The 25,790-nt window shown below is 48.6% G+C and overlaps 1 protein-coding gene across 3 annotated transcripts in view; it reads right to left on the bottom strand.

Annotated features, from left to right (window-relative positions):
- Window positions 1-25,790, bottom strand: part of ABCC4 (ATP binding cassette subfamily C member 4) — a 247,992-nt gene that overhangs the window by 198,485 nt on the left and 23,717 nt on the right. For 2 of the 3 annotated variants that reach the window (XM_027590484.2, XM_027590486.2), the window contains exons 2-3: window positions 8,592-8,702; window positions 7,911-8,031 (exon numbers count right to left, since the gene is read on the bottom strand). In XM_027590484.2, the coding sequence (XP_027446285.1) occupies window positions 7,911-8,031; window positions 8,592-8,702 (232 nt within the window). Of the gene's footprint in view, window positions 1-7,128; window positions 7,266-7,910; window positions 8,032-8,591; window positions 8,703-25,790 lie in introns of those variants that run through there. The other variant, XM_027590485.2, reaches the window with a different exon arrangement.

Genomic DNA, 25,790 nt, shown 5'->3' with positions numbered 1-25,790 from the left:
CATCCGTACAAATGTAGGTTTCCTTTATAAAATTAACTGTCCCTTACAGAAGGGTAACCTTCTACTCTGTTTTCAGAGCTTCTGTGGCTGATGCTTCTCAAAACCAATCTGCTCAGGGGCGCCTGGCTGACTCAGTTGGTGGAAGATGAGACTCTTGGTCTCAGGGTTGTGAGTTCAGGCCACACATTGGGCATGGAGCTTAGTTTAAAAAAAAAAAAATTAATCAGCTCAAAATAATCTGTATCCCAAAAAGGCATATTCTGGGATGGCATATTCTGCTACCCTTCAATCATATTCTAGGTTTGTATTTTTAAGTGTTCTTAAAAAGCTACAGGGGTGGGGCGCCTGGGTGGCTCAGTCCTTAAGCGTCTGTCTTCGGCTCGGGTCATGGTCCCAGGGTCCTGGGATCGAGCCCCGCATCGGGCTCCCTGCTCCGCGGGAAGCCTGCTTCTCCCTCTCCCGCTCCCCCTGCTTGTGTTCCCTCTCTCACTGTGTCTCTCTCTGTCAAATAAGGAAATAAAATCTTTAAAAAAAAAAAAAAGCTACAGGGTGGTAGGGGAGAAACCGTGTGTGAAAATGTATGAAGCAGCTGAGAGAGGAGCACAGAGCTGTTGTCAGAGAAAAAACACCTCCTCTCAGCTCTCTGACCATCGTGGGTGGGGGCCCTGGCAAGAGAAGGCGTCAGGACAGAACACAAAGAGCGCTCATCCGGCAAATTTGGAACGTTTTGCTTCAGAAACCAGGCTGGTCACTTGCATGCCACATGACCCTAAGTCCATCCATGCCCTTCTGTGCCGCCGTTATCCATATCCATGGAAACTCCTGCCTGGTCTACCTCAGAGGGATCCAGGAACAAGTAAATGGGACGCAACAGCTCACAGTGTCTGGAAACCAGCATCAAAATCGGTATAAAAGAAGATCACCCTTATTATACACGAGTCCTGAGAAGAGACCTAGTCCATTCCTGATGGCAGAGGCTGGTTTCACACAGGACTTGGAACACCCACTGTTCCCCGACAGGCAACAATGGTAGAACAAGAACTCTTGAGAAAAGTTGCTCATAAAAGCCAACTTTTCTAAAGAGTTGCCAGAAGTTCCACTTCTAAGCAGATTTTTTTTTAATTTAACCATTATGAATGCAACCTTTTTGAAAATGAGTCACCTCCTTCCCTGACATCTCAAAGAAAATGGGGGCGAGGCATTACCTTTGTTTGTAACTCGGGGTCATCACTGTGGATACTACTAACCTAATGCTACACACCCAAGAACAGGCAGGGTGTACACAGTGGGTCTGCCCTGCAGGTCTCCTCCGCTTCCTCATCTGGCCCTTGCTGTGTGGTCCTCAGTGGTTCTTCCTGCACACACACACCCCGCCCCCGTCCCCATGTTGGCTACCAGCAGCCAGTCCTCAGCCCCTGGGTTAAACAGAGGTGAAGGGCACTTAGAACAGAGTAGGGACATAAATGCAAAGGCCCAGGACAACTCTCAAGGCATCAGCCCTGAGTCAAGACACAACCTACACGGGGCGGTGGGAGAGACCACCTCAAAGGATTTGGTTTACTTCTTGCCCATCAGCTGAGTTCCAGCCTAAAGATGTAGGCAAACATTTGCCTCCGTGCAGCCTCCACCTGGATCAGAAACAATTAGCAAAAGTGGCCTCAGACAAAGGCCAAGTCACTGATCAATGCCGGCAGCACCTGGGGCCATTTCCAAGGGTCACTGGTAGAGTGACCTAACCCCACCCCACCCCACCCCCTGGCCACCCCTCCCCTCTCAGGGCAAGGGGACTGGGAGAACCCACCCCACTAACACCAGCAGGCAGAGACTGTCTCTCTCACAGATAAGGCCCTGGGTGGTGTGGGGAGACCGTCTCTACTGCTGTCAGCCCCAAAAAGAGCCTTCAGGCTCCTCCTCCCTACCCTCAGGGCTCTAGACAGGAGGCTACTTGCTCTGTCCCCACCACGTCCCCATGGAGGTGCACACAGGGGCCAGGTGTGCTGGGAGCTCGCTGGCTGTTCTTTTCTGGTTAGCGTTGGCCTGCAAGAACGCCGTGTTCGACATCAGCATGGAGCTTGTTTCTGCGAGCCTTACAAGCATTCCTCAATTCTCACATGACAGAGATTTTCACTCCTTTGAAATCCAACCTCCAAAGCCTCGCCCTGGCCTGCATCACCCTGCCTCTCCCCACTGGTGGCTGCCAGGAGCGCCCGGGGAAGGCCCTGCCCACGCGTTGCTTGGTAACACCACACTGCTTGCAAACCACGGATAATCAGCGAGCCTCAACCTTTTGAGAAAATCCTAAGGTTGGGTTTAGATCCTCCACTACCTTAAATACGAAGACCAACAAGGAGGAAAGAAGATCACAAAATGGGAAGCTGCTTCATTAAATCAACTATTACACTAGCACTCATCCCACCTAACTCAGGAACTACCTTTAACCACTGAAAACCCAAAACAGCCCCTGAAAGTGATTTTGAACTGTAACAGATCCTTCCTAGCTCCACCATACAAAAGCATTTCTCATGTCTCCAAAACAGCATTGTGTCAACAGGCGAATCTAGAAACACAAGGGTACTTGTGTTGGATTTCAGGCTTCTTTTACTGCCAGAAAAAATTCAAGGTTTACTTCTGGTTAAGCTCTAACACCGTGGGCTGCCTGAGCGTCCCGGCACTAGGACGCAGAGCTCCAGCACGTATTCTCTCAAAGACACTAAGAGAATGATCCCCATGGGTGCTGGTCACCGTGCTCATAGAGGCCAGTGTCTCGTTTTCTGCTGGAAACCACTGAGACACTGGCTGCATCACAGCATGAAGCAGCAAGCGCCCTCCGGGTAGCAGCCCAGCCTCACCACACCCGGGATGTGCCTGCTCTCAGCCAAGTCTGATTCCACCCCAGACCGTCACTGTGCTCCCCGGGCCTGCTGCACACCCTGCCTGCTGCACACCCTGCGTATGGGAAAGCGCCCACGCGCCCTCATCTTCGCCCAGCAAGTGCATGCCCACGAGAGACTCACAGACTCCATCTCTCGTCAGGGAGCCAGGGGCACCTGCTGAGTAACAACAAAGAGAGCTTGGCCTCTGCCCAGATCATCCGAGTCCCATCTGAGACCCCGGCCTTCCTGCTGGTCCATCTCCAGGAGCTCATTTAGAACGGGGTCTTAGACATGTGGGTGGCTGTTTACAAACTTCTGCACCAGGGCAGCCACACCCGCATCCACTAAGGGGCGGTAAAGAGTAGAAGGTGGCTTTCTGAAGGGCTCCAGATGGATCTGAACACACCGTGCTGCTACCGCGGGTGTCAGCACTCCAGCCCCGGCAGCACCCAGGGGACACCCACACCCGAGCTCTGCCCAAATTTACAGTCCCCGTCTGACTTCCTGTCGCCCAAGCCAAGTTCAAGATGCACGTGTCTGACACCTGATGTCAGAGCTCTGAGACCTGATGCCACTGGATGAGTGGTCAGTCGCGGAGACGGTCAGGCTCACGAGTCACAGCACCCACGATGGCATCGCGGCTCTGTCCTTCGTGCGCTGCGGGACCCGGGCACACTGTGTAACAACCTGGCACTATGAGGTCTCTTTCCTAAGATGCGGATAAAACTAATACTCGCTCCCTCGTCTCAGCCGGCCAAAGGAATAAAAGTATTATCACATGTAGTTTCTTTTTTGGGGGGGATTTTATTTATGTATTTATTTGACAGAGAAAGACACAGCGAGAGAGGGAACACAAGCAGGGGGAGTGGGAGAGGGAGAAGCAGGCTTCCCGTGGAGCAGGGAGCCCGATGAGGGGCTCGATCCCCGGGACCCTGGGACCATGACCTGAGCCAGAAGGCAGACGCTTAACGACTGAGCCACCCAGGCACCCCCCTTGCAGCAGTTTGAGAGTTTTCAAGTACTTATTATTACACTGCTACTATTATTACATTACTACACTACTACCAGTACTGCTGTTGCCACTGCCGCCGCCACCTCGGAGTGTGAGCCCCTGCCAAAATTGCTACTAATAGTTCTATTACCACTGAGTATGAACTACTACTGTTGTTGCTGTTACCTCAGAATATGAGCCTCTGCTGCTGCTAGCAACACTACTACCGAGTATGTCTCTACTGCCCCTGCTGCTAGCAGTAGTAGTGATGCTACTAGTAACAGTACTGCCGCTGCTACCGCTAGCAACACTACCATCGAGTATGTCTCTACTGCCCCTGCTGCTAGCAGTAGTAGTGATGCTACTAGTAACAGTACTGCCGCTGCTACCGCTAGCAACACTACCATCGAGTATGTCTCTACTGCCCCTGCTGCTAGCAGTAGTAGTGATGCTACTAGTAACAGTACTGCCGCTGCTACCGCTAGCAACACTACTACTGAGTATGTCTCTACTGCCCCTGCTGCTAGCAGTAGTAGTGATGCTACTAGTAACAGTACTGCCGCTGCTACCGCTAGCAACACTACAATCGAGTATGTCTCTACTGCCCCTGCTGCTAGCAGTAGTAGTGATACTACTAGTAACAGTACTGCCGCTGCTACTGCTAGTTAACACTACCATCGAGTATGTCTCTACTGCCCCTGCTGCTAGCAGTAGTAGTGATACTACTAGTAACAGTACTGCCGCTGCTACTGCTAATAACACTACCATCGAGTATGTCTCTACTGCCCCTGCTGCCAGCAGTAGTAGTGATACTACTAGTAACAGTACTGCCGCTGCTACTGCTAATAACACTACCATCGAGTATGTCTCTACTGCCCCTGCTGCCAGCAGTAGTAGTGATACTACTAGTAACAGTACTGCCGCTGCTACTGCTAATAACACTACCATCGAGTATGTCTCTACTGCCCCTGCTGCCAGCAGTAGTAGTGATGCTACTAGTAACAGTACTGCCGCTGCTACCGCTAGCAACACTACCATTGAGTATGTCTCTACTGCCCCTGCTGCTAGCAGTAGTAGTGATACTACTAGTAACAGTACTGCCGCTGCTACCGCTAGCAACACTACCATCGAGTATGTCTCTACTGCCCCTGCTGCTAGCAGTAGTAGTGATACTACTAGTAACAGTACTGCCGCTGCTACCGCTAGCAACACTACCATCGAGTATGTCTCTACTGCCCCTGCTGCTAGCAGTAGTAGTGATGCTACTAGTAACAGTACTGCCGCTGCTACCGCTAGCAACACTACCATCGAGTATGTCTCTACTGCCCCTACTGCTAGCAGTAGTAGTGATGCTACTAGTAACAGTACTGCCGCTGCTACCGCTAGCAACACTACTACTGAGTATGTCTCTACTGCCCCTGCTGCTAGCAGTAGTAGTGATGCTACTAGTAACAGTACTGCCGCTGCTACCGCTAGCAACACTACCATCGAGTATGTCTCTACTGCCCCTGCTGCTAGCAGTAGTAGTGATACTACTAGTAACAGTACTGCCGCTGCTACTGCTAGTTAACACTACCATCGAGTATGTCTCTACTGCCCCTGCTGCTAGCAGTAGTAGTGATACTACTAGTAACAGTACTGCTGCTGCTACTGCTAGTTAACACTACCATCGAGTATGTCTCTACTGCCCCTGCTGCCAGCAGTAGTTGATACCACTAGTAACAGTACTGCCGCTGCTACTGCTACCAAGTATGAGCCCTCCTACTGCTGCTAGGATGAGAAACCACCAGGGCCACTACCACCACCACAACTACCGCTGCTGCTACTACTGGGTATGAGCTCCTATCACCACTGCTGCTACCAATACTAACACTACTGAGCACGAGCCCCCACGTTTGCCAGGTACTCCCCTCCCCAATAACCGACATCCCCAAAGAGGCCAGCGCTCTTACCAGTTGCATGCTCCTTTCGCCCCCAATCCTGGCATCCCTAGATCTCCCAGTAGTAAGTATTACCAGGGCTGGACAACGTGGTCATCAACACTCCCTGTGCCAGAGTGGAGCCTGTCCTCTCAGGAAGAAGCCCAGCTCCTGCAGCCTCAGAGCTCTGTGCCTACTCCTCCCAAGCCCAGCACAGACCTGCAGCTTATTCTGAGATGGGACCACCTGGGACTTAGTGACCCCACCGCACGTGGGCAACAGCCCACAACAGTGAGGGAAACCAGAAGCTCAGTCCAAACACAGCCACAAGGGCCACTCTTCGAGATCTGCCATCTTCAGCTTCTTCAGCACTTGGTAGCAAAGAGAAAGGAGAGAACCAGAGGCCACAAAGGGAGGCCTGCTCCAGGATACGATCTAGCACCAGACTCCAAGGACACGGGTCCCTGCCCACGCCCACCCAGATACCAGACGTGGGCCACAGGCATATGCCAACGCTCGCGGGCTTCCCGACAAGCCGAATCTACAAGCACTCTGCTCTGTGAGGTCAGCAGCCACATCTTATCAGGAAATCCTGCACCCACCGGCCAAATTTTTAAACCCCAACTTGTCACCCTGTGTATTTCAAACTGAGACTTATCGTGACCACTCAGGAACCCCATCACTGGGACATGAGTACATGGGTCAAAGCCAGGCTGGGACAGGCTCGGGGGATTTCCTGTCCCCTCCCTCACCACCCCCCCCCAGTCAGTCCCACTGCTGTGTATCTCCACCCTGCCCGTCACCAGCCACAGCAGTATCTAGGTGCTGACTGGTGCTCCATGTATTTGCCCCCACCCTCTGGCCAACCCACCTTTGTCATCCAGGGGAACTTCAATCTCCCAGGACCATCAGTCACCTGCTGGCTGACAGACTTTGGTTTTTTCCAGTTACACAGGGCGGGGATCACCTACCTACCACTGCCCTTCCCTACAACAGAGCCTTTAACACAGGAGCTGCCCTTCCCACATACACACCAACCAGCCCACCCATCTCATGCCTGACAAAACAAACTTATGACAACTCACTGCCCTTCTCCACCTAAAACCACCTCTTCACAGCAACCGCAACTCCTATCCCAATTACTCTCATACGCTCACAGGGCCACCAGCATCCCTAAGGCAGTACTAAGGTGCAGAGCCAGCCAGGTGGAGCTGCAGCACCCTTCCAGCAGGCCACAGCCCAGAACAGGTAGAGGCTCACTGGCTCCCACTGGCAGCGCCCAGGAGAACACAGTCTTACTGGACGATCTTGACTGAGGCCCATCGGGCTAATGGAGCTCACTGACCTCATGGCTTTCTGCCTTTGCTCTTCCATTCCACATCACTCCTAGAGTAGCCGCAATGTCACGTCACCAAAGCTCCACCTTCCAACCAGGAATCCACGCCAACAACCAGGGACAGGAAACCAGAATGGGTGGGGCACGAATCCTCCAGAATTCACGGAGCCAGAGCTCCTCCACAGAGGGGTTTTGGCTCATAGTACGTGTCCTGCTGGAAAGGGGGCAGCCCAGAGAACCACGGGCTCCTGAGAGGTCTGGCCAGCTCCAGCCCAGACACAGGGCCCAGGGTTCTGATTCCCTGGAAGGGGGAAAGGCAATAAATCCTTCGCGGGAAAACATTTATCAGATTTGGCTTGGTCAAATTAGGTGTTATTTGCTGAAAACCTAATAAAATGTTTTATGTTATTCTGGGCTCTGACCCAAATTTACTTCCTCCAAATCAGAGGGCACATACTCCTTGAGGTTGTAGAATCTTCTCTGGGTCAAGGATCACTCTTAGCATTTATAACATTTACTGAGCACCAACAGTATCCTAACAGGGCATAAAACTTCTCAGCGCCACCCTCCCACAATTCACTAGAAGAAAAACAGTAATTCCCCCGAGGTCCACTTACGAATGTGCCTATTCTGAAGATGAATAATAACTGCTGAGCTACGTGCATCACGTTTCCTAGATGTGCTTTATCCTCAGACGTTAAATCACTTGCCACTGTCCCCAGCAGTGCCGCCCACCTCGGTACCCACCCGCACACGCGGAAAAACAACACACCGCACATAAAAGCTTTTACCTCAAATAGCGTAAAAATTCCCAAAACTAAGTAGGATTTCCAGTAACACTTTATGATGGCTTTCGTTAAGGAAGGCTTCCGAGCGTCTTTCTCAGCTCTCGAAACTTCTTTATCCCAGTACCTGCAAGGAGAAAAACCAAGCGCGATGAGAAACAGCCTGGCCAAGCGCACACAGGAGCACAGATGACTGCCCCCCCCCTCGCCCCGGGGCAGGGCGAGGGGGGCTTCTTCCTCAGCTCTGGCCAATTGTTCACAGGGCCCCCCAGGCGGAATCTGAAGCACCAGAAAAAACATGCCTTGAGGGGAAAAGTTCCAATCTCAGGAAACAAGTCCCGGCCAAGGATGGCTGGATTGACAGCGCCGGGAGCGGGCCAGGAAGGCAGACAGGTGCACAGATGACCTCCTCCGGTGAGACCATCTCTGGGGACAGAGCTTGGCATCCAGAGCCTTTGCTGCTGGCAACCTCCACTCCACAGAAGCACAAGAAACAGGTTTTCCCCCAGCCACCAAAGTAGGCTAAGCCTGGGGGACAGCCTGAGGGGAGGGCAGTGCACGATGAGGGAAGGAGGCTCCAGAGGGGCCTAGGGGAAGGCAAAACCCATACGAAGTCCCAAACCATGAAGACATACACTTAGAAATTCTCACTCCCCCTTACCCTTCTCATTCCCGCCTGTGCCTTACCCTTGCAACTCTTCTCCCAGATGCCTCGAGCGATCTTCTGGAAGCACCGAATACATATCATCTTCTTCTAATCTCCGTTTGTGACCAATTCTAAACAAGGGGTTCAGCCACCTGTTAAAAGTCAAGAGAAAAGGAAAGTAATACACATCCAAATTGCACATCTGTTTAATTAGAATCCTACATCCATGGGTTTAAAAAAAAAAAGCCTAAAAGACAAAATACCATACGATTTCACTTATATATGGAATCTAAAAACACAATGAACAAACAAAAAGCAGAAAGAGACCCATAAATACAGAGAACAAACTGGTGTTGCCGGAGGGGAGGGGGAGTGCAAAAAGGAGGGTCGGGGGTGCAGGCTTCCAGTTACGGAACACAAGTCACAGGGATGAAAGACACAGAGTCGTGTGTGGTGTGTGGTGACAGATGGCGGCCACACTTGGGGCGGGCACAGCATAACCCACTGCGTCATCGAAGGGCAACACTGCACAGCTAAAACTAATGTGACACTGTGGGACAACTACAATTTTTTGAAAGTCTACATTAGAGATATTGGGGGGAATAAATATGCGCGCGCGCGCACACACACACACACACACACACACACACACACACACACCTCTACCTCTGAGAGGCGCGCGCGCGCGCACACACACACACACACACACACCTCTACCTCTGAGAGGCGCGCGCGCGCGCGCACACACACACACACACACACACACACACCTCTACCTCTGAGAGGCGCGCGCGCGCGCACACACACACACACACACACCTCTACCTCTGAGAGGCGCGCGCGCGCGCACACACACACACACACACACCTCTACCTCTGAGAGGCGCGCGCGCGCGCACACACACACACACACACACACACACACACACACACACACCTCTACCTCTGAGAGGCGCGCGCGCGCGCACACACACACACACACACACACACACCTCTACCTCTGAGAGGCGCGCGCGCGCGCACACACACACACACACACACACACACACACACACACACCTCTACCTCTGAGAGGCGCGCGCACACACACACACACACACACACACACCTCTACCTCTGAGAGGCGCGCGCGCGCGCACACACACACACACACACACACACACACACACACACCTCTACCTCTGAGAGGCGCGCGCGCGCGCACACACACACACACACACACACACACCTCTACCTCTGAGAGGCGCGCGCGCGCGCACACACACACACACACACACACACACACACACACACACACCTCTACCTCTGAGAGGCCCCAGAAGCAGGGACATACCAGTAGTAAAAAGTATTCTAGGGCCCAGATCTTGGGGGTTTTTACCATACATAGTCACAAAAATTGTTTTTCTTATGAGGAGAACTTCTAAGAACTATTCTCTTAGCAACTTTCAAATATGCAATACAGAATTATTAACTATAGTCACCATGCCATCCATGACCTCCCCGGGACTTACTTATTTTATAACTAGAAGTTTGTACCATTCGGCCTCCTTCACCCGGATCTGGGTATTTTCATATCTTTCTTCCCTAAAAGGAACCAGGTCTCCTAGAGGAAATGTCTGATTTCAAGGTTGGGGCGGTTTATGAAAGCACCTGACAATTAGCTTTCCTAATTGTAATTTAAATGCCTGACATTAAGCTTCTGATTGCTGAGGCATCCACTTCAAAGCCCTCCATCTCAAATGAAGACATTGCCAGCCACACCAGATAAAGAGCCAGGGGGTCCCTCTTCTTTTAGAACACTCAGGTTGACCTAGATAACTGACCATTTGACCACTGGCTTTTCCATTCCCGGGCTTTAATTCCCTCTAATGTTTTAAGTTCACCAATAAAGAGTGAACTCACGAAACCCGAGGCACCCCACCCTCAACCTCTATAAAGGCAGAACCCCAGATGCAGGTGTGTGCGTGCACACACGCTCCCCACCCTGCTCCTCCTGCTTCCACCTGGCCGGGCGGCCCCGGGCAGGCCATGCACATGCACCCTCTCGAACCCGTGAATAATAAACCTTCTTTTTTCTAAAGCTCCCTAAAGGCCGTTGCTGAGACGCGACTTGCAACCACGAGAATCACAAGGGCTGGTCTGGCCACAGCACTGGCTGCAAAAGCAGAAATGCCTATGGGGCCGCGTGGAGTACGGCCCGGGCGAGCAGAGTCCACATCATTTCCAGCAACAGCAGCTCTTCCACAGGCTGACACCAACCCGGAACAGGCAGAGAAAAGTACAAGATGGGCCTGGAACATCTCACACCACACAATAAGGAAGTGCTCAAGGCATCACAAGGATGTGCCCAAAGGCCAGAGGAGACAGCTTGAAGGGCCCTCACCAGACAAATCTGGGATACTTCCAGCATCAAATAAATAGCCCTGAGTCACACCATTAAGTAATAGAAGAATCCGTGCATCCTTCCTTACTGCCACATAAACGGGAGAGAAGGAAAATTCTGGAATGCAAACAAATACAGAAGGAACCATGGAGTTAGGGAATGACCGATGAAGTTAAAACTCATGGTGAGAAGTGTGATGTGGAGCACAGCATTTCTATAATTTCAAATGAGCTCTACAAGTTACTAATTATGAAAAGAAAACAACTGTACAGAAGATCTAAAGGGCCCTATACAGATCCATTATACGTTACGTAAATGACAACAATTAACACAGAGCCAGCCTAACCATGAACACCATTTCACTGATTTTGCCAGTAAGGACATTTCGGAGGCCAGACGACAACCTGGGAAAGTAGAGATCCTATTTCTCTTATTGACGGCTTTATCCCGAGCACAATACTGGGTACAGAAGAGCGGCTCAAGAATTTTTTTGGTGTTGAATAAATGAATTCTGTGAATCACAAAGGAAGCGAAGAGAGAAACTGAGCTTCAGATTTTGCTAATCCTGGCAGCTTGGTACCTCTAAAGAACCCCAGTCCGGGAGGTGGAAGGCTGGGCTCTGGTTCCAGCAACAGTACTGGGGACCCCGCGGTCCCTGACCGCTCCCCGCTCCAAGTTCAGCACTCCTATGACTGCTCGCCGGTCATCCAATATCTCTCCGTCTCAATTCTCTCCCCAGACAAAAGCATAAATCCGTGTGAGCCTTACCACCAAACAGGTTTGAACCACACGGGGCCACCCTTATTGTGCAGATATCCCTGTGGAAAATGCGGAGGCAATTAGCAATGCAGCTTACCCAGATGACAACACCCTGCCCTGAAAATTCTGTTTGCAGAGGAAAAGATGCTCATCACTAGAGAAAAGGAAATCAAACCACAGTGAGACAAAACCTCACACATATCAGCATGGCGACTATCAAAAAAATAAATACATAACAAGTTCGGCGAGAATGTGGGGAAATTGGAGCCCTCGCATGAGCCGTTGGGAAAAGTAAAATGGTGCCGTCGCAAAGTAAAAATATTATGATTCCACTTACTTGGGGTGCTTAGAGTAGTCTAATACGGAGAGCAAGCAGAACTGTGGTTGCCAGGGGCCAGGAGGAGAGGGGAAATGGGGAGTCCGTGCTTAATGAAACACTAATGCAAGGTGACAAAAAGGGTCCTGGAGATTGGCTGCTTGAGAATATGAGTGCGCTTACCACCCCTAAACCGTATACTTATAGATGGTTAAGACAGTAAACTTTATGTTATCCGTATTTTACCACAACTTTTTAAAAGTTAGTGAGAAAAAAATTCTGGATGTGTCATAATTCTCCAGACTGTGCCTACTTTCTGGTTTGGTTGTATGACCTTGAACTAGCCATATGACCTCTCAGTATTGACCTCTGGCAAACGGGGAGAACACCTCCCCAGGCTGCTGAGGGGAGCAGCTGGGGTTGCTTTGAACGTTACAAAGACCCACCAAATACCAGCCTTGACGGTGACATAGCTCTTAAGCAATCACATTCGGGACCCCTTAAAAAGGCTCTAATAACTTAGATGAAGTTACTCAATTAAGCAAACTTTTTTTACCCCAGATCTTGATTTAAAGACCTCCCGATCCCCTTCAGTGCCCAAATCCCAAAAAGCCAGGCTGAGCCCCACAGACACCAACAAGGGCCAAAGGCTTACTTTTCCATCTGATGGTGAGCCTACTTTGTGCCACCAGCTAAGTAAGGAATTGGACGAGGAGACCTGAGTCAACAGACCTCTGACTTCTAATGTATCCCTGGGGACCTTTAGTCAACAATTCCAAACCACTGCCGAATGAGCCATCTTGCAACCCAGTTCTGCCCCAACAGTCCTTCCCTCCTCAGCTTACTCTCTCCTTACCTCCTGCACAGCCCTGAACACAGCAGCGGGATTGCCTCCAGTCCACCAGACTATCAGCTCCTCAGGACAATGACGATTCCCATACCACTTGCAATCTCCATGACCGAACACAGAGCCTGGTACATCATGATGCCTGGGCACAGATGTCACAGGAACCCATCCAGTACAAGAATCCATCCATTGCAAGGTCGGAACACCCACCCTGCAGGTGAGCTACCCTCAAAATGGGTCATTACCCCAGCTCCCTCTGCTCCCTCCTCCCCCCTCCAAGCTGTGGACCCTGCAGAGGCTTCTGACCTCAACTTTGGAGCTTCCAGGGCTCACGGCTGGCCTTCCTGTCTTCCTCCTCTCCTACCAGCTAATCCAACACCTCTTCTTCATCATTCCTCACCACCACCCCTCTCCCCGCTACCAACACCAACAACCTAGACTCTACAACCATCATGCATGGATTACTGTCCTAATCCCCCCTCTATAAAAAAAAATTTTTGCATACAATTCAGTACCAGTGAGAAGAATCACGAGGAAGCTACTACTCCTGCTGGCCAACTCCCAAGACTGTGAAGGGATTAAAGCACCACTGGTTGGAACTAGCAAGGAGGAGACAAGCAGCAGGATCTAGTCACTACAACCAGCAATGGCCCCCGCTAGGCACAGGATTCAGTCATCACCAAGATCCCCTTCTGAGCCCGAGAGTGCCTGGTACCGCCTCTTCTCTGACCGTCCGGTCATTAGTGCCTGTTCAAATGCTTTCTTCCAAATTGTTGAAGGACACTTTATCCCCATAAAGGAAGCTCTTCCTTCCAAGCTGCCACCTACAGCTGACCCCTGTCCCCAACCCTCCCTCCCAACCCTCCAGGAAGCTCTCTGGAACTGGCTCTCATGAGTGACTAACTCCCCTGTGCCCTCCGCTCCATGCTCTTAGCAGAGCCCTGGCTGGCCCCTGGGGACACAACTTCCTTGCAGCCTCGAGGTGGCCCTTCAGTTTCCCAATTCTGTTTTCTAGCCCCAGGCCCTGCCTGTGCCTCCTAGCTGTCTACACCCCTGGGCAGCTCCAAAAGCCATGGCACCTGCTATCACTGCAGCATCTAAAACGTTCTCTGTCGGGGCCCCTGGGTGGCTCAGACGGTTAAGCGTCTGCCTTCGGCTCAGGTCATGATCTCAGGGTCCTAGAACCGAGTCCCGCATGGGGCTCCTTGCTTAGCAAGGAGCCTCCTTCTCCCTCTCCCTGCCACTCTCCCAGCTTGTACTCTCCCTCTCTCTCTCTTTCTCTGGCAAACAAATAAAATCTTTAAAAAAATAAAATAAAAATGAAAAAATAAGTAAAACATTCTCTGTCACTGCCTATCATTCTTCGGGGACTTTAGCAGATCAGGCTTCTCCCTGACCCCCCAACTCCCTGCATCATTCTAAGTGATCTCCACACCCAACACAAAGGGCATCCCAAACCCCAGCTGCTCACATTCATCTCTTCTTCTGGAACATTCCTGCCTCTCATTCTTCTGAGGAACACATCAAGGATGGGCTTTCAGACCTCCGCAACGCTCACCGATGGCTGTGAGCCTCTCACCTACTCTGCAAGCCACTGACTAGAGTGCAGCCTTGTGCTTTCTCCAGAGGACAGCTGTCCATCCCCGGCCTTCCAATACCATCCAGCTGCCGACAGCCAGGCCTCTCCCACCAAAAGTTGGATTCCTATGGCGAAGTGCCTACTTGTCACCTCCTCTCAGATGCCAAGAGGCAGCCCCCTTAACCTCCACAATGGAGCTCCTGATTTCCCTGCCAAAACTATTCTTCCCCCGCTCTGTAAATGTCAACCTCAAAGAGCCCACCGCTCAGACCAGAAACCCAGTCATCACCGGAAGCCTCCTTTCCCCTCAGCCAACCCATCAACTCGGCCCACGGCTGACCTCCTGACCCCATCCACCTGTTGGAGCCTCTGCTTCCCCCACCAGGTCTCAGTGCTATAACAGCCCGCTAACTGGCCTACCTGCTCACACTCTTGGTTTCCCAGTCTTTCTACAGAAAAGTCAGAATGACTTCGTAAAAACACAAGGCCATGTTGTTCTGCAGCAGAATGATGCCTCACCTCCCAATGGGGTCCCCCCCAGCTCACCAGCCCCATCTCCAGCCCAGTCCCCCTCGCCCAGTGTTCCAGCCATGCCCGCTTGCTGGGGTTCCAAGTTCCTGTTGGCTGGCTCCTTTGCTGAGAACAAATGCTCTTCCCCATTTTCCCCCACGATGGCACCTTTTCTCCTCCAGTTCCCAAACTCACAGTGACCTCTACAGCAAGGCCTAGGCTACCTGCTCTTAAAAAACCAAACACACCCTGATTCTCTACTGTATTTCCCTCTTCTTTATTTACCCCTTTACTACAATCTCTTTGTTGAGAGAAAAACATTCACTTATTTTGTCTCTCTCCCCTTTAGAACAAGAGCTCCATGAGGGCAGGACACAGTCTTTCTATGGTGTTCCCTGTGCCTGGCACACAGTGGATCATTCTGAATAAGTGAATGCACGGCTCTCCCCTGGGTGAGAAGCAGGGGCAGAGAACACACAGACAACCCTCCTTAAGCTCTTAGATGAACAGGGAATGTATAAGTCAACTGAGGTCAGTAAATCATTCAACAAATGCCCTAGCCCCAATTAAATAAATCATTTATTGTTAAAAGGATGTATTTTAAAGCACTTCTGGCTGTGGCTAATTATTAGTCATTGGGTTAATTTTCCCTGGAGATTCTGCCAACCTGTCACTGGAGGCTCGTAGGTCCAGCCTGGGGACTCCATCAGGGCAGAGCTTGGGGGGGACAAGGAGTGGAGGGAGGCAGGGCACTCAGGGTCAAGGAGACCAAGCGCAGGGCCTGGGGTGAGTGACAAATGAGAGGATCTCACAGTAAGACCCACACTAGCTCATTTGAACCCCCTTCCCCTAAAAGCAGGAGTTCTTAAGCTCGGCACTCCTGACACTTGGGGCTGGATGCTTCTTCGGTGCAGGGGCTGTCCTGTGTATTACAGAACAGCTAACAGCATCCCCAGACTCTATCCTCAGGATGCCAGTAGCATCTCCCTTCCCCAAGTTGCAACAAGCAAAAATGTCTCCAGACACTGCCGGATGCCAAAATCCCCTGGGGCCAGAACCACTGTCCTGAGCCTTTTCTCTTTCTGGAAAAGCCATAAAACTTTACTTCAAATGTTCCCAAAGAGTCACCACAGGGCATTGGCAGCAGTCCCTTAGCCACCAAAACAAGGATAATGGTACAAACCCATATCTATATTCATCGGTCCAATTCCCCTCCAGGGGCTCACAGTCCAGGTCCAGTGAGTGAGGGATTTATGTTGAAGAATTACAGTATGACATGACAAGGGTGATCATGAGCCCTACAGAAGATCAATTTCTTGGCTTTTTTCAGGTCACTCACCAGTGACTGATCTCCTGTACAGCATAGATTCTCAAAGTGGGATCCCCAGACCAGCAGCATCAGCCTCCTTGCTGAAAATGCAGACCTTGAGGCCCCACTGCAGACCTCTGACTCAGAAACTCTGGAGTGGGGCCAGCACTCTGTACCTTACTGACTCTCCCAGGTGATGCAGACGCAGGCTCAAGTTGGAGACTGTGCCATACAGTGTGCTTGGCATGACCATCGGGAGGCTCTCGCCTGGGACTTATACCAAGAGTCCCAACCCTGGCTAAATATCAAAATCCCAATCTCAACCTGGAGAGTTCTGAAACCAAGACTAACAGATGGCAAAGCCCCATCCAATGACTGAATAAGAGTAAGCCAAGATAGAACCCAACTGGTTGGCCTTTTCCAAAGGCCCCCCAAGCCCTGCCAATTCTGGTCATTGGCCAGGTCCAGGAACCATTTGCACCATGAAAAGTGGAAAGCATATACACCTGGGGGCCCTCAAAGGAGGTTTGGGAGGGTTACCAGGAAGAGACAAAGCTTTTGAGTAAAATTCAGGAGAATCATTTAGAACCCACTGAGGAGACAAGGCAAGAAAGAAGAATTTTTCGGAAAAACAAAACCAGACATGCAAAGACATACTGCCTAGGAACAGCAGGTTCAAAACTGCATGGGGTTTGGTGTGGTAATGGGGTAACCAAAGGTCTTATATTCCAAATGAACTTTATCCTTTACCCTAGAAAAGGGAAACAGTACAAGTTTTCAAGCCACTTTGTAGATGATGGACTTTGGAAGGTAAGGAAACCAGTCAGGAATGAGATTTTAAAGAAACATTAAGAAAGGACAATAAGGGGCGCCTGGGTGGCTCAGTCAGTTAAGCATTTACCTTCAACTCAGGTCATGATCCCAGGGTCCTGGGATCGAGCCCCGCATCGGGCTCCCTGCTCAGCAGGGAGCCTGCTTCTCCCTCTTCCTCTGCCTGCCGCTCCCCCTGCTTGTGTGTGCTCTCTCTGACAAATAAATAAATAAAACCTTTTAATAAGAAGGAAGGAAGGAAGGAACAAAAGGCCACATTCCTTCATGCAAGGAAACTAGATCCAATTTACTCTCCCAGCCTCACTCCCCTCTAGTTAAAACAAATCTCACCTCCCTTTGCTTGGTCCTCACTCTGGGACTGCCACTCCACCATAAAGATAAGTCACATGATCAAAAATCAGAGTTTAAAATTCAATATCCTATTACTAATTTACTCTATCAAAACAAGAACGTTGCAACTCAAACCATCCTTTAAAAAAACTTTAAGGGGCGCCTGGGTGGCTCAGATGGTAAAGCGTCTGCCTTCGGCTCAGGTCATGATCCCAGGGTCCTGGGATCGAGTCCTGCATCGGGCTCCCTGCTCAGCGGGAAGCCTGCTTCTCTCTCTGCCTCTCTCTCTCTCTCTCTCTCTCTCTCTCTCTCTGACTCTCATGAATAAATAAATAAAACATTTTTAAAAAATAAAAAATAAAAAAACTTTAATATCCCTATTTAATAGCAACTGAAGCATCTATCAAATTTATTCTTAAATTCCTTAAATTGGCATTGCAGTAATATATATTTTAAAATTCTGTATTTTATTTACTAAATATCTAAAAAACTACATCCACAAGGAACTCTGCTTACCATCAAAACACACTAAATTCATTCCCATTAAAATAAGATACTAAGGGGCGCCTGGGTGGCTCAGTCATTAAAGCATCTGCCTTCGGCTCAGGTCATGGTCCCAGGGTCCTGGGATCGAGCCCCGCGTCGGGCTCCCTGCTCAGCGGGAAGCCTGCTTCCCCCTCTCCCACTCCCCCTGCTTGTGTTCCCTGTCACTGTGTCTCTCTCTGTCCAATAAATAAATAAAATCTTTAAAAAATAAAATAAGATACTAAAAAGGGATGCCTCATCACATACTAGTAACAGCTATCGAAGGGGTGGGAGGGGAGCAAAGATAAAGAAAAGTAATAAAACTTATATACAGATAGTTTTACAAAAGTAGAAAGTCCAACTCAAAAGTACTAAGGGCAAGTGGTAAGACGTGTAATCAATAGACCAAAATCAACTGCTTTACTCTATTCTAATGATACTGTGGAGGGGAGTGGCTTCTGATGATAAATTACTTAAGATATTAACTTCAAAGAATAAGTGGCAAAAAGTTTTTAGAAATTAGTAATTAACTTTAAAATGGAGAAACCTGGTAGATACCATCTTAACCAAGTGATAAAAGTTACCACCACCAGTAATGAGACAAGTGGACATCATGTGCATAGGACTGCACTGAGCGTTTACTTCTTGATGTTCCTACTATGAAGAAACATCAGACAAGCCTAAATTGAAGAACATTCTACAGAGTAATAATCTACACATTCTTCAAAAATACCGACAACATGAGAAATTGCATAAGGTATTCCATACTGAAAGACGCTGAAGAGATATGAAAACTAAATACAACGTGTTATCCTGGGCCTAAAATGGGTAACGTAAGCAAACTGATTATGCAGTCAGAGAATTAGATGGTAGTAACGTTATCAACTTTAATTTCTGAGTTTGATCGGAATACCCTGGTAACACAAGAAAGTATCCTTATTTTCAGGAAATCCATGCTAAAATGTTCAGAGAGTAACGGAGCATCATGCCTACAATCTACTTTCAAAGAGGTCAGATAAAAAGGAATAATATGATAGAATGGCAACTATGCTAGGCTCTAATGTTAGGGAATATGGATGAAGGGCATATGAGTTCTGTGTACCACTCCTGCAACTTTTCTGTCAAGTTAAAATTATTTCAAAGTAAAAAGTTAAAAAAAAAAAAAAAGTAGCAGGGGCACCTGGTTGGCTCAGTCGGCTAAGCAGCAGACTCTTGATTTCGGCTCAGGTCGTGATCTCAGGGTCATGAGATCGAGCCCCATGTCGGACTCTGTGCTCAGCTCAGTGTGGGGTCTACTTGGTATTCTCTCTCCCTCTCCCACTCATGCTCTCTTTCTCTTTCTCTGAAATAAATAAATCTTAAAAAAAAATAAATAAAACTCTATGGCCCACAACTAACTTCATATTCATCAGTGAAAAGTTGAAAGCTTTACCTCTAAGATCAGAAACAAGACAAGGATGCCCACTCTCATGACTCGTATTCAACACAGTAGTATTGGAAGTCCTAGCCAGAGCAATTAGGCAAGAAAAAGAAATAAAAGGCATCCAAATTGGAAAGGAAGAAGTAAAACCTTCACTATTTGCAGATGACAGATGACATGACACTATATATAGAAAGCCCTAAAGACTCCACCAAAATGTTAGAATAAATGAATTCAGTAAAGTTTCAGGATACAAAATCAATATACACAAATCTGCTATTTCTATACATTAACAAAATAAGAGAAAAATATTAAAAACAATCCCACTTACAATTGCATCAAAAATGTTAAAATAAATGAATTCAGTAAAGCTTCTGGATACAAAATCAATATACACAAATCTGCTGTTTCTATACATTAACAACAAAGTAGGAGAAAGAAATTAGGAAAACAATCCCATTTACAATTTCATCAAAAAGAATAAAATATCTAGGAAAAAATTTAACCAAGGAGGTGAAAGACCTGCACTCTGAAAACTGTAAGACACTGATGAGTGAAGACATGAATAAGCGGACGGATGCTTTGTGTTCATGAATTAAAAGAATCTTGTTAAAACGTCCATACCACAAAAGCAATCTACAGATTTAATGCAATCCCTATCAAAATTCCAATGCCATTTTTTACAGAAATAGAATAATTATAAAATCTGTACGGAACCACGAAAGACCCCAAATAGGGGCACCTGGGTGGCTCTGTTGGTTAAGCATCTGCCTTCGGCTCAGGTCGTGATCCCAGGGTCCTGGGATCGAGCCCCGCATCGGGCTCCTTGCTGAGCAGGGAGCCTGCTTCTCCCTCTCCCACTCCCCCTGCTTGTGCTCTTTCTCTCGCTCGCTCACTCTCTGACAAATAAAATCTTTAAAAAAAATAATATGTCAGAGACAGACAAATATCACATGGTATTACTAGTATGTGGAATCTTAAACAAAATGTCGAAGTCATCTAAATGAAATAGAGAAGAGTGGTTGCCAGGGGCAGGAGGGAGGGGTGAAGGGGGAGGTAGGAGAGACTAGTAAAAAGGGTACATACTTTCAGCTATGAAATGACTAAGGGCTGGGGCTCTAATGTGGAATATGGTGACTATAGTTGATAACACTGTACCATATCATTGAAATTGGCTAGGAGATAACTCAAATGTTCTCACCAAAAAAAGGGGGGGGGGATATGAGGTGATGATGGAGGTGTTAATTAAACTAGATGGTGGAGGAATCCCCTAGCAATGTATACATATATCAAAGCATCACACTGTACTCTTTGAATACCTTACCATTTTGTCAATTATGCCTCAAAACTGGGCTAAAAAAAAAAAGAAGACTTTGGCTGGCATTGTCCCCCCTTCCTGGACTTTGTCCTAGTTCCTTTAAATCCCTGGAATTTTACAAATAACAAGAGTGTGGGCCCTGATGGTTTATGCTAACCAGAGTGACTCATGGTGGCCCCACGTTGAGTTTATGCTAACAGATGACTTAGGATGGGAGTTCCAAAGACAAACCATATGACTGATCAGAGCGTTGGGCCTTTAAGTGATAGGGCACCAGCCAAACCTCTGTGGGAGGAGGCTGGAGATTGAAATCAATCGCATCATCAGTGATTCCACTGATGATGCCTACATAAGAAAATCACAATAGAAACTCTGGACACCAAAGCTTGGGGGAACTTTCCTGGTTGGCAACATTCTTGAGTATTGTCACACACTGATGTGCCAGGAGGGTGATACATCATGACTCCACAGGGATAAGACAAGGCAGCTTCCAGCTTGGGACCCCCCCAGACCTCACCACCCTCCCTTTGGTTCCAATTTATATCTGTTGGTTGTAATAAACCTGTAATTTGTAAAGACAGCACTTTCCTGAGTTGTAGGTGCTGTTCTGGCAAATTACTGAACCTAAGTGGGTTGTGGGAACCCCTGACTTTGTAGCCAATTGGGTCAGAAATGAGGGTGGCCTGGGAACCCCCAAACTTGCAACTGCTGTCTGAAGAGAGGGCAGTCAAATGGAAGGCGGCACCCTTCACCTGTGAGGTTTGGATGAACTCCAGGTAGTTGGGGCCAGGGAACTCCGTGCAGGGGGAGCTCTCGCTAAAGCTCCAGGCCAGGTGCTCACATCTCAAGACACCACGTCCTTAGGTTGGCCTTGAGGTCAGCTTACCACTGGCTGCCCTGCTCTGACCACCCCTTTCCCCCATGGCCTCCCTGTCCTCACCTAAGTTAATACAAAACGACAGTCCAGACCTGGCACTCACCAGCCTGTCACTGTCACTACAAACACTTCGGCCTGCACTGAATCAGACTAGAAAGGTCTTAAAAGCTCTCTCCCCTTGCCTTGTGACCACATGCTCTAACTCTAGGACAGAGTTCTCACGTAAGCTGTGATGAAATCACCTGAGAAGCTCATTAACAATAAACCCAGAACCCCTCACTGGGGTTCTGTTTCCGAAGATCTGAGGCAGAGACCGAGAATTTGCATTGAGAGGATCTCCTCGTGGGTTTGGTCTGGAGTTGCATGCAGAATTAATTATGCTTCCACACTCGACAGTCACAAGAAGGTGGATGGTAAATCATTCTTCGATCATAGGGGGTTAGAGAACATTCCTTGCAAAGCTGGTACAGCCTATGAACCCCAGAGACAAAACCTGGCCCTAAGATGTCAAGGTCAGTTAAATAATTAAATTAGGACCCAGTAAATCATGAATCCCAGGCTTCAGGGTATGTGGTCTGAGGAAGCCTGAAAAGGACATATCCAAGAGCCCTTCCTCCCCAGAGAATTAGCTGTGGTGGATGCCTGGGGAAAGAGCAGGAAGCAGGGATTTTGGACATTGCCCAGCAGACCAGCTACCAAATGAGGACATACAGGCCCCAGCCCCCGGTGTCCCCCAGCCATGTCTCCACTGATCACTGGCTCGTAAGTGGAACAGGGATAAGGCTCCAAACAGCTGTGGGACGTGACAGCAGCGACACACGTGGGGTAAGGGCCTCTCGGTAGAGGGAAGGGGAGCACCTGAGCTTCACCAGGCCACCATGAAGAAAGCAGTATTCAAGTCAGGGGCACCTTGGTCCTCCCTCATTGGTTAAGGGGCTTGCTCGAGAAAACAGCCAACATGCTCAGGAAACCCAACAGTAAATCATGCTGGGAGACCATAAGCCTTGCTGGGAATCATAATTACAAATTATGTAATTATGTCATACAAATATGACAAATTGAAAGTACTACACCAGACCCAATTTATATACATATGTGTATACATATAAATTGTGTGTGTGTATATATACACACAAGGGGTTTTTTTTTCATTCCAATATTAGCTGGGCTATGAGTTAACTGACACATTTACAAGATTGTAAGATCTCAAAACTGATCCAATTTTTCTCTAAAACAACTCAGGAAGGGGCACCTGGGTGGCTCAGTCAGCTAAGCGCCCAACTCTTGGTTTCAGCTGAGGTCATGATCTCAGGGTCGTGGGGTCAGGCTCCACACTCAGCGGGGAATCTGCTTGAGATTATCTCCCTCTGCCCCTCCCACCACTCGCGTACATGCATGTGGGGTCTCTCAAATAAAATAATAAAATCTAAAAAAAGAAAAAAAAAACTCAGGAATACATAATTAAACCTACAAAGCCAGAGAATGCTTTGCCTCGAAAATTTACCTTTTTAGAAACTTACTCCACAGAACCACGCTTTAAATCTTGTAAGAGAAGGTCACCAAAAAACAAAGAGGTGGGGGGGGCCACCATCTTCTCTTCCCAGTGCCAAGGCTGGTGCCTGGGGCAGAGAAGGTGCTGGTTATGTATTTTTGAGAAGAATGATTATATGGTTCAGAATTAAAGAATCCAAAGAATTTGATGATAATCAAAATCCTACTTTAAAAAGTATCCAAATTGCAAATGCCCCAAAACAGATAAATGGCTAAAATACATTAACATGATGGAACATCTTAGAGCTACTTTAAAAGACAAACATAGGACCTGTGTTACTAAAAGGTGTGTTTATATTAAACACGGCATTTTAGGGCGCCTGGGTGGCTCAGCCGTTTAAGCGGCTGCCTTCGGCTCAGGTCATGATCCCCGGGTCCTGGGATCCAGCCCCACATTGGGCTCCCTGCTCAGCAGGGAGCCTGCTTCTTCCTCTCCCTCTGCCTGCCACTCCCCCTGCTTGTGCTCTCTCTCTCTCTGTGTGTGTCAAATAAATAAAATCTTTTAAAAAATAAACACTGCATTTTAAAAACAGATTGTGAAAGCAGTGGAGTATGCACACATTAAAAATATGACAAAGCAGGGACGCCTGGCTGACTCAGCTGGTAGAGCATGCAACTCTGATCTCAGGATTGTGAGTTCAAGCCCCACACTGGTTGTAGAGACTATTTTTTTTTTTAAGATTTAATTTTATTTATTTGTCAGAGAGAAAGCGCTCGCATACAAGCAAGGGGGGCATCAGGCAGAAGGAGAAGCAGGCTCCCCTCTGAGCAAGGAGCCCGATGCGGGACTCAATCCCAGAACCCTGGGATCATGACCTGAGCCAAAGGCAGACACTTAACCAACTGAGCCACCCAGGTGCCCCAGAAGCTGGCAAAATCTTATTCTAGAACTTGGGTGGTAGTTACAAGGGGGTTAACCTTACAACAATTCTCTCTGTCTTTATTTCGTATAATATTCTGTGCCTGTTTTATAAAATAAGGGTTAAAAACTGTGGTGTTAAGTGAGAAGTATAACGGACAAGTGTAAGTTATATATAATCATATATTGACCATTTCCTAGAAATACTTGTGAAAAGCACATAACAAATGTATACAGTGACCTAATAACAAAAGTAGATTTTGCTACCCTCCCTTAAGGCGGGAAAAAATCTGCATTAGGTGCAGGACTGCTGTAACAAAATACCACAGACAAGATGGTTTTAACAACAGAAATTTATTTCTCACAGTTCTGGAGGCTAGAGGTCCAAGATCAAGGTGTTGGTAGGGTTAGTTTCCTCTGAGGCCTCTCTCCTCAGCTTGCCGAGGGCCACCTCCTGTGTCCTCACATGGCTTTTCCTCTGTATGCATACCCCCCTGGTCTATCTACGTGCGTGCAAATTTTCTCTTCTCCTAAGGACACCCATCAGCCTGGATTAGGGCCCATCCTCATGTCTTCATTTCAATCCCCTCTTTTTTAAAAGCCCTAACTCCAAATACAGCAGGTACTGAGCCTTGGGGTTCCAATGAGTTTGGAGACACACAATTCAGCCCATAACTCTATTGCTCACCCTCAGACTTAACCAAAAAAAAAAAAAAAAAAAATGGACACCAACATGCAGGACTAGGAAGAACAGAGTTGAGGCAGGCCTGGCCATGAGCTAAAAACTCCTGACACGCCTAGATGGGTACTCAGCGTTCATTATACTGCTCCCTCTATTGCTGGTCATTATCCACCATAAAAGGGAAGGAGGAATAGAAACAGGAGGAAAACCCACATTTGTGTAAGTTTTAGAGGTTGGGTATTTTCTCCATCCAACAATTAAATAGGTGTCATTTATGGTTAAGAACAAAAATTTTTTTTTTCTAATCAGCAGTAAATATTTTTTAAATAATTTAATTAGGGGTGGCTGAGTCAGTTCAGCATCGGAGTCTTGATTTCGGTTCAGGTCATGATCTCAGGGTTGTGGGATGCAGCCCCAAGGTGGGCTCCACGATCAGTGCGGAATCGGCTTGAGGTTCTCACTCTCCCTCTGCCCCTCCCCACCCTCGTGTGCATGCACCTGCCACGAGAAAAGGAGCAGTGGAAGGGAAGATGGGCGTCTATTGACCACTGAACCACACCCACAGCTTAGCTCACCTAATTCCACTCCTTGGCCCATTTGTGAGTCTGATGCTCCCTCGTCCCCTTATCCTAGGCACAGGACTTGCCTCTATTTCCTGGCCACCCCCTTACAGTTAGGTGAGAGACCATGTGGCACAGGACAGCAAGGGATGCCTGTCACTCACAGGTAGGGCTCAGGCCTTCAAACCATGTGCACACCTCTCCACACTCCCCCTCTTCCCACCCTCCCAACCTGGATGAGGTAGCAACCCAGCTTCAACCAATAGGAGCCTGGCCTAGGTCCTTGCATACACATCACCTGGGACCTGTTAAAATGCAAATTCAGATTCACCAAGTCTGGGGCGGGGCCTGAGACTCTGCATTTCTCCCAGGCACCAGGTGATGGCCAGGGGACTGGTCTACAGACCACACTTCCAGTAGCAAGGCTCTAGGCAGAGCCTCCCACCGGAGAGCTTCTCCTCTCGGACTCCTCAGACACAGTGATCAAATGAGCAGTGGAAGACGCAGCAGGAAGACCCAACCAGAAACAGCCAGCAGGCCTGCCGCTCTTGACCCGTATCACAGGTCAACTCAGACCTATGAGC

This window comes from Zalophus californianus, chromosome 3 (assembly GCF_009762305.2).
Source record: "Zalophus californianus isolate mZalCal1 chromosome 3, mZalCal1.pri.v2, whole genome shotgun sequence".
Taxonomy (NCBI): Eukaryota; Metazoa; Chordata; class Mammalia; order Carnivora; family Otariidae; genus Zalophus; species Zalophus californianus.
Note: the sequence above shows the minus strand (reverse complement) of the source record. Positions and strands in the feature narration are given on the sequence as shown.